Source organism: Oratosquilla oratoria, chromosome 40 (genome assembly GCF_046742065.1).
Source record: "Oratosquilla oratoria isolate Oo_2021 chromosome 40, ASM4674206v1, whole genome shotgun sequence".
In the NCBI taxonomy this organism is placed as follows: domain Eukaryota; kingdom Metazoa; phylum Arthropoda; class Malacostraca; order Stomatopoda; family Squillidae; genus Oratosquilla; species Oratosquilla oratoria.
The window spans coordinates 29,150,606-29,160,605 of NC_134816.1; the positions used below are offsets into that span (position 1 = coordinate 29,150,606).

Here is a 10,000-nt window from a genome sequence, read left to right on the forward strand (position 1 = left end):
TGACAGAAACATCGCAAGGGTCTTGTGTCTCAGCGTCCTGGAAGGACTCGGGACTCTGGAGCGTTGACGACTGTATGACGAAGCATCGCTATGTATGTAAGTATATGGGTGTGTTCCTTGACCTCCCCCGACGAGACGGCGGGGGCCTTTGTCTATGTCCCGGCCCAAGTCTTATACACTGTAGGAGAGCTGATAATTCGATTCTGTTCCCGTGTCTTTTCCCATCTTCCTTCCTGTGTATATGTGTGCGCGCGTATTTATATATACATACATGCATACATATATGTATATATATATATGTATGTATATTCATATTATATATATATACATATATATAAACATATATGTATATACATACAAATAGGAATATACATATATATATATATACATATATATATATATACATACATCGTGACATAATGACAGGTGTATGAATGGTAAGAATGACACGCGTACATGAACACAAAGTTGATATCCGTCACCACCGCACAACAAACGCCTGGGTAAACCACATAGATGAAAAACAACATTTACCTCAATGGAACCAAGCTAACATTTTACATGAAAACCTAAACAAACCACAAAGAAAGACATTAGAAGCAATATACATAAACACCAACGATTGCATCAACAACAGAACAGGAGATATCAAGATTGCAAAACATGCCGCCAAATACGCCATGAGACAATTGCTCACACATAACAAACAAACAAATACATCCACCCACCTCACACCTGACCCCACATGACCACCAAGCCAAGCAACATACGGAATCCCACCCCGCGTCCCTCATAAACCACAGCAACTGCCCTACAAATACCAATGAATTCATTCTCTGTAAATATTACCTCTGAAGAAGCCTCAAAGGCGAAACCGGTCAGGAATAAAGTCTCTTGTTCCCAATCGTGTCTTTCCATTCTTACCATTCATACATACATACATATATATATATATATATATATATATATATATATATATGTATATATATACATATATATTTATATATATATATATATATGTGTGTGTGTGTGTGTGTGTGTGTGTGTGTGTGTGTGTGTGTGTGTGTGTATGTGTGTGTGTGTGTGTGTGTGTGTGTGTGTGTGTGTGTGTGTGTGTGTGTGTGTGTGTGTTTTCACTTTGGTCTTTTGGATCACGTGCTGGACTCGTGATCGACAGCTATTTCCCTCCCGGAAGAGAGCTCAGAGCTCGAATGACCGATCTATGGGTAATGCTGTGACCTTATACCCCCACACACCCCCAACTCCCCGCCCACGAGAGTTGGAGTAACGACTCGAAGCGCAGCGATACTGAAATTATTTCAGCCCTGTGTGTGTGTGTGTGTGTGTGTGTGTGTGTGTGTGTGTGTGTGTGTGTGTGTGTGTGTGTGTGTGTGTGTGTGTGTGTGTGTGTGTGTGTGATATACAAAAAAGCTGGAGTCCAGGATCCATGATGGTTTAAAATGATCTGCACTTAGAAACAGGTACTTTGATCCCGACGTATCGACCACTGTACAGGGTTACAATACCGAGGTAGTTTGATTCTGCCTTATAAACACTAACATCCGGTTCACTCGTAGTGGATCATGGGAATTGGGAAGGGATCAAACTCCCACACGTCACCTCTAATCCCTGAGATCCCCTTGTGACCAAATGTCACCATGAAGAAGACAGTGATATTTTGTGTCCTGACCGTTTTCTATGGTCCACTCCCAGTGTAACCTCATCTTATCGCCGGAGATTTCTTGGACGGGAAGGACGAGGGTTGCCTGACATCGCGGCCGGGTTCCCATTTTCCATTTCGAGTGAGCCGGGGCTTGTGTTTAGGAGGCAGGAACAAGGTTCCTCACTACCCCTGAGGACGAACACCGGACAGGGTTCGAAACGTTGGGATTAAGTACCTATTTCTGAGTCCGGTGCATTTCGTTTGTGTGTGTGTGTATATATATATATATATATATATATATATATAATATATGTGTATATATATATATCTATATATATATATACAACCGAACGTTTTCGTCTATTTGAGACAAAGGTACCTTTGAAAATGTGCTAAATAGACGAAAACGTTCGGTTACTAAGTTTTCATTTTCCTTGTGGTCACCTGCACATTTTGTGAATCATGTGTTGTTTGTGATTTCTTTGCATATATATATATATATATATATATATATATATATGTATGTATGTATGTATGTATGTATGTATGTATGTATGTATGTATGCAAATATATGTAGCTACAGCTAGACAGATTTCCTATCAGCACTTTTGTACACACGTACATATGTGTGCATCCATACATGTACACTAGCAAATAGTCGTATACATAAAGCACGAAAGGATTTTTGCTTTCAGGCACGAGAACACACATGCATGCAGCCAGCCACGCTTGCATGCAAGCATTCATAACGCATGCAACTCATATAAACGGGAGTGCACACCTACAGACGCACATGAACAAATGCACATGCACACACACACACACACACACACACACACACACACACACACACACACACACACACACACACATTCACATACGTACACATGCACACATAATTTTTTATGTAGATTTTTAGTTTTCAGTCTTCATCTTACTTTTCATTAAGTAATTCTTTGCTTTTATTCCTTCCTCTCTTCTTATTTCGTTTTGCACGTGCATTCTGAACATATAAACAACATTGATGACATACGAAACAGCACAGAGATGCAAACACGATGCTAAGACCAATTGCAGACACAATCATGATATGACAAAACCCTTCTTCACCGTCTAACAAGTCTGGTCGTGGAGATGGTCTCTCCTCCCCGTCTCTGATCAATCCTTCCACCTCTTCCTCCTCCCTTCCACAGGTGAATACGACCGAAAAGGATACACCACCCTGCCACCCTCGACGACAACCCCAGAACCGATGTACTGCCGCGATGGATGGGAGCGCCATGTTGGCAAGTGCTACAAGGTAATGTATCCAAGTCCCCAGAGGTGGATGGTCCTCCCTTGGTACTATCGCCAGCGCTTATAACTGGTACATTCGTTGGATATTGGCTCGTAACGAGAATGTATGTAGTAACTGTGTGATTGGTTCGGAGCAAACGCCATTATGATGAAGAGTTTACCATTTACGGAATTTCTGCTATATGAAGTTGATAGGATGTGTGTGTATTGATAAGATGTTTATATGTAGGACAAATCATCACTGACTAATATCAACAGCAGGCAAGTGGTGATTGGTAGCGAGTAGTGTAGATACGCGGACGGGCACCTACTGCTCGACTACTGTATGTAAAGCCGTATTTTACTATGGAAGGAACTCTGGGCTGGAACCTTGTGAACAGCGTGAGACGAATGGATGTGGCGTGAATGTGTCCACATTTTTATGAGTTTTTTTTCACCAATTTCATTTTATCGTGACAAAAATATGTACGATTAAGGATAAATAAATTACATATGTTGTATTTTCACTTGTCGATCGCAACATGTTTTGAGGTAACAAAATGTTGAAAAAGGATTAAATACCGCCGGATTAAATTCAATCGGGGAGCTCCCTTGGTAAAAAGGATTTTATGGTTATTAGGAAACAAAGACTCTCTAGAAATAAGTGACGCTGGTGGAGTTCGAACTGACGACTCCACGATTGCCTAGGTCGAGAGCCTGTCAATCTTCGAGCTGAATAAAGTCTCCTGGCAAGACAGTGAGTGAACCTTTGGTAGTAAGGCGCCTCCCTGTGTCCACCGGTATTGATCCTTCGAAGGAGAAGTTTCTTGCGTCACAGCTGGAAGTCCAATTCCGGGGACGTCCATCATTGTGTCCGTCACACTTGTCCGTCACGCTTCTCCGTCACACTTGTCCTTCCATGACATTTCGAAAATGCGTGAAGAAACTGTTTATTTCATTATTTTTGCCAGGAACTCATCGAGATACATGTATTCACACATATGCACAGTGCCTATACAGAATGTATATGCAGATTCTCATATACATCATGAGCGCTTAGAGAAATTCTTACATTATACGAGTTGTAGAATAGTGAGGTAAACACAGACAACAGTTGTAGATTTATTCACATTGACATTTCGTCTTTACCAAGACTTCTTGAGAGTTCATACGAATTAGAAATACATAACAGCCTTTGTACTTCATGGACCAGATTACCCAGTTCCTCCACAGTCCCCTCTCTCTCCTCTAACCCCTCCTCTCCGCTTCCTGTCTGGTAACTCGCCATTTCAATTAATTTGATAAATCCACCTCGATAGTTCCTGCACGGATGTGAAGTGATGTAAGCTGCTTCAGTTATTTTCCTCAATATTTTGCTGAGTCCTTGTAGGATTTGTTTCCTGGCCCGGTCCGGTAAATGGCCAAATCTGTCCACGTGGGCCAATATCGATTTAGACGTCTGGTAGGCTCTGGTGTCACCTTTGCTCTCACTTGTCCGTTTCCTCTGCTGAGTTCTCCGATGTATCGTAATGGACAACTGTCACAGGGTATTTTATAAATCAGGCTGTTCTCATTTGATCCTGTCATTTTCATATCTTCTTGTGTGTGTGTGTGCGTATGTGTGTGTGTATGTGTGTGTGTGTGTGTGTGTGTGTGTGTATTCATTCACTTGGTCTTTGGATCATGTGTTGGACTCGTGATCGACAGCTATTTCCCTCCTGGAAGAGAGCTCAGAGCTCGTAGGTCCGATCTATGGGTAATGCTATGACCTTGCACACACACACACACCCAACTCCCCGCCCACGAGAGTCAGAGTAACGACCCGAGGCACAGCGATACCGAGATAATTTCGGCCCTGGGCAGGATTCGAACTGGGTACTGGGAGCACTTCTACTTCCCAGTTCAGCGCTCTACCAACTGTGCCACCGAGTCGGTGTGTGTGTGTGTGTGTGTGTGTGTGTGTGTGTGTGTGTGTGTGTGTGTGTGTGTGTGTGTGTGTGTGTGTGTGTGTGTGTGTGTGTGTGTGTGTGTGTGTGTGTGTGTGTGTGTGTGTGTGTGTGTGTGTGTGTGTGTGTGTGTGTGTGTGTGTGTGTGTGTGTATGTGTGTGTTTGAGAAAGAAAGACAGAGGGACTCAAAGAAAGAAAGAGAGAGAGAGAGAGAGAGAGAGAGAGAGAGAGAGAGAGAGAGAGAGAGAGAGAGAGAGAGAGAGAGAGAGAGAGAGAGAGGGAGGGAGGGAGAGAGAGGATAGACAGATAAATACAGAGCTGGAGAGAGGGAGGGAGGGAGGGAAAGAGAGAGAAAGAGAGCAAAAGAAATGAAGAAATCAAAAGTACGAGCGAGAGAGACCAAGAGAGAGCGAGATAGATCTGTAATTGACCGAACGCTCGTTTCGACTTACCTGACCTCACCTCGCTATGTCTACGTTAATTACAAAGCCGGGCTAATCATTTGCTTCACAGTAGTCGCCTTACCAGGAATTCAACCGAAAACCTTTTTAAACTGTTATATCCGGATCGTAGCGACCACATCACTGTGGTGCCGTGTGTGTGTGTGTGTGTGTGTGTGTGTGTGTGTGTGTGTGTGTGTGTGTGTGTGTGTGTGTGTGTGTGTGTGTGTGTGTGTGTGTGTGTGTGTGTGTGTGTGTGTGTGTGTGTGTGTGTGTGTGCGTGTGTGTGTGTATGTGTGTGTGTGTGTGTGTGTGTGTTTGTGATTCACCACTCTCTTGGATCACGTTTTGGACTCGTGATCGAAAGCTATTATATATATTATCTTTCCGGATGAGAGCTCAGATCTCATATATGGCCTGATCTATGGGTAATGCTGTGACCTTACACACACACAAACACACACACACACACACACACACACACACACACACACACACACACACACACACACACACACACACACACACATACACACACACACACGCACAGACGCACACACACACGCACAGACGCACACACACATACACACACACGGCTCGACGGCGCAATGGTAGTGTTCGCAATTGCTAAATCAGGGGTCCGAGTTCGAATCCCGTTCAGGGCTGAAATAATTTCAGTATCGCTGCGCTGCGAACCATTACTCCAACTCTCGTGGTCAGGGAGTTTTGTGTGTGTGTGTGTGTGTGTGTGTGTGTGTGTGTGTGTGTGTGTGTGTGTGTGTGTGTGTGTGTGTGTGTGTGTGTGTGTGTGTGTGTGTGTGTGTGTGCGTGCGTGTAAGGTCACAACATTACCCATAGATCGGTCATATATGAGCTCTGAGCTCTCATCCGGGAAGGTAGTAGCTGTCGATCACGAGTCCAACAAGTGATCCAAGATCATGGGGAATTACACACACACACACACACACACACACACACACACACACACACACACACACACACACACACACACACACACACACACACACACACACACACACACACACACACACACACACACACACACACACACATATATATATATATATATACACGCAAAAAATGACATATGAACAAAGACTGTCCAAATTAGAATTACCAACTCTGGAACAAAGAAGGGAAAGAGGAAACCTACTAACTATCTATAGAATTATGAAGGGAATGGAAATCTTAGATAAGAATGATTTATTAAAATGGGACAATGGAAAAACAAGAGGGCAGGGAAAGAAAAGAAAAAAAGATAATTACAGAAGAAATCTAAAAAAAAAGGTAGCTTTCCACACAGAGTGATAAATACTTAGAACAAATTAGACAAAGAAACAGTGTGTGCAAACACTATTCAAGATTTTAAGAAAAAACTTGATACTGATAGATACAAAGACGGGTCACCACGAGCATAGCTCCCTTCCTGTATAATACAACTAGGTAAATACATACACCCAACGCTTTGTGTGTGTGCGTGCGTATGTGTGTTCAATGTACCTATTTGTGGTCGTGCACGCATATCTTTTAATGTACTTCTTCATCTGAACACATGAGTGGCTATGTTCATAGTCACCCCTAATCAGCTTGACAGCTTCAATTACTAGCTCTGATGATCATCATTCGTTAGAATTAATTAGTCAGAACATCAAACTACATACCGTTATGCTAGAGGGGTTCATGAAGAACGCTCTCAGCTATATGACACAACCATCTAACGCGTACCAAAATAGAAAAAGAAAATCAAATTATGCCATAGCGCTGATGAGAACGCATCAGGTTTGCGATGAGAGTGTAGAGTAGTGCTTCTAACGTGGAGCGTCTGCCCCACAGGTGGGCAATTCGGTTTTTCAGGGGGCAATTCGGTTTTTCAGGTGGGGCAATATGATTTTTAAGGGAGGCAATTGAGGGCAAATGAGTAAATATGGGTCAATCTTTTAAAATTTTATTTTATTATTATTTTTTTTTTTTTTTTATTTTTTTTTTTTTTTTTTTTTTTTTTTTTTTTTTTTTTTAAGTGGTTTCAAGCCAAGGTTTTATGCTTCTTCAGCTGAAGGGAAGTTTATTTTTCAATTGATAAGAATTGTATATCACCACATGGGGGACAGACATCAGGATTTTAAAGGTGATTAGGTGGGGCACCAAAAGAAGGTTTGCGAGTCACTGGTGTAGAGCGTTTATGTTAAGAGTTTGGTAGTTCATGATAAGAGTGTAGAAAGTTCATGATAAGAGCGCAGTAGGTTTATCATTAGTGTAATAGGTTTATGATTGTAATGGGTTTAAGATAAGACTATAGTTGAGGTATGGTATGCGTGGAGTAGGTTTATGTTAACCGATTCAACTCAAATCAGCCGCTTGTGGTGTAGATACGAAAAACCGGATATGGTAGGCCTCGCGCCGGCCCGTACATCCGAATATTATCTGATGCGGCTTGACCGTGCGAGGACTGACGTCATATTTTTCTGGTGTTTGATCAAACATTTTGGTGTTTTATGATTTTTTGTTTTATTTGACCAAATGGCAAGTATCTTGTCATCGGAGTTTAAAGGATTAAGAGTGTACTGAGTTTGTGATTAGAGTGTTTGTTTGTTGTTTGACTGTGCCTATGCGTGGTTCGTTTGTTGTTTGACTGTGCCTATGTGTTTATCTATGTATTTTATTTGATACTTACATTATTATAGTTGTTATCTATTTATTTATTTATTATTATTATTAGGATTTTTTCCGCATTCGATCTAGATATGGACCAAAAGGTCTCCTGTCGGCATGCTCCGTCTTTGTAATCCTTTGTAATGATGATCACGGTTATGTAGGTTTGTAGTAAAAGCGGCGTGGGTTCCTCGAACTAATCCTTTTTGTTCCTTCGCCCTCTGCAGCTGTTCAAGGATCCTGTGGCGTGGGAGAAGGGCGAAGAACAGTGCGCTGGATACGGTGGACATCTCACAAGCATCGGGAGCGTGCAAGAACAAAACTTCCTCAAATAGTGAGTGACTGATTTGCTGCTGGGACACCTACATACACACACGAATACACACACCCATATATATACATACACACAAACACACACACACACACACACACATACATACATACACATAAACACACAAACACACATACACATTTTTCTTCCAATTCCTCCTCCACCACGCCACACTACAAGGCACAACAACAAACTTGCACCCATTAGGGTGCCGAGGACTGACCGCTATAAAAACAGCGTTATTCTGTTCATAGTGGACATTATTAACTGAAATAAGTTTAGTTCTAAAATTAGCATACAGTGTATATTGTCATTGTATCACTGTACACTGATAACTCAAGAAACCGATAATTATTATTACACACACGCACATACGTACATACACACTTACATGTTTTCATACATGTATGTATATATATTGTGCTGAGTCTCCGACATCCTTTGGGGATCGTCCCGTAAGCGTTTTTGCTGAAGTTCCTGATCCCAAATCGAACGTGACACGGTGGTAGGCGCTTCACCATGTCTGGTTGTAATTGTTTTCTCGTTTCATTCCAGCCTGGACGGTGTTAGCAGCATCGACTCTCGACTGGTGGCCATCTGGGTCGGCCTCTCGATGCAGAGCGACGAAGAAGGTGAGAGGAACTGTAGACTGAAGAAGAGTGACCAAACTAAGAAGTTTGATGAACGTCGTTGCTCTCCTCCCAGGGTCTTGGGACGTTTTCGTAAAGCGAAACAAAACGACGGGTCAGGGAAAAGAGGGGAAAGAAAATGTTTAAAAAGATCTATCGGGACTACATACTTGGTCAAAACTAGGGTTATTTTGTCATGATTATTATTGCTATTGGTTTATCATCTGCTGTACGTAGGCAGTAGGTTTTCCTTAAGGCATCTTTTTTTGAGTGTGATGGCGAATTCTGAATTAATAACCTCCTTAGCGACTTCTTCTACCCTCACGATCTTTCAGGAAGAAAAGACAAAGATCACAGGAGAAAAAAAAAAAAAAATATAAATATATATATATATATATATATATATATATATATATATATATATATATATATATATATATATATATATATATATATATATATATATATATATATCATAAGGAAACTAGGCCATATTACTAAAAAGCTTTGCAATGTGGAATGAGCCATCCCACTCATCAGTGTTTAGATTGTGATCAACTTGAGTACCTGGAGCGCTCAATGACCTCATCTTTTTCTGATCCTGACAGGCTACCAGTGGAGTGACAACTCAGCCCTCAGCCACCTCAACTGGGCGTATGGTCAACCCGATAGCCACAATGGGCGTGAACGCTGTGTAGCAGTCAACAAACTCAGCTTTCAATATGCCGACTATTCGTGCGAGTCCTACAAACCCTTCATCTGCAAAATTCCTGAAGGTGGGTGCCTCCCGTGTTCCCCAAACGATAAGAGTAAATGAAAATCCATGTGAACAAGTTGTATAGACACGGTAAAGGAAACATGGACTGGAGGTGAAGCTTTTATTCCTGACGTTTCGTCTATCGACTTTCTCATAAGAGTACCAAAGACGGAGATGAAGGTGAAGGTAGTTAGGGGTCTACACCAGGGAGCGCTGAGGAGCTGCGGCCAAAACAGTCACCTTTGCCCAGTCATGCGCTTTAGGGAGTGTTGGGGCAAGTAACAAAC

General features: G+C 42.0%; 1 protein-coding gene across 3 annotated transcripts in view; it reads left to right on the forward strand.

Annotated features, from left to right (window-relative positions):
• Positions 1-10,000, forward strand: part of LOC143020737 (macrophage mannose receptor 1-like) — a 71,901-nt gene that overhangs the window by 42,896 nt on the left and 19,005 nt on the right. For all 3 annotated transcript variants that reach the window (XM_076177449.1, XM_076177452.1, XM_076177450.1), the window contains exons 30-34: positions 7-96; positions 2,858-2,964; positions 8,224-8,330; positions 8,883-8,959; positions 9,565-9,732. In XM_076177449.1, the coding sequence (XP_076033564.1) occupies positions 7-96; positions 2,858-2,964; positions 8,224-8,330; positions 8,883-8,959; positions 9,565-9,732 (549 nt within the window). The remainder of the gene's footprint in view (positions 1-6; positions 97-2,857; positions 2,965-8,223; positions 8,331-8,882; positions 8,960-9,564; positions 9,733-10,000) is intronic.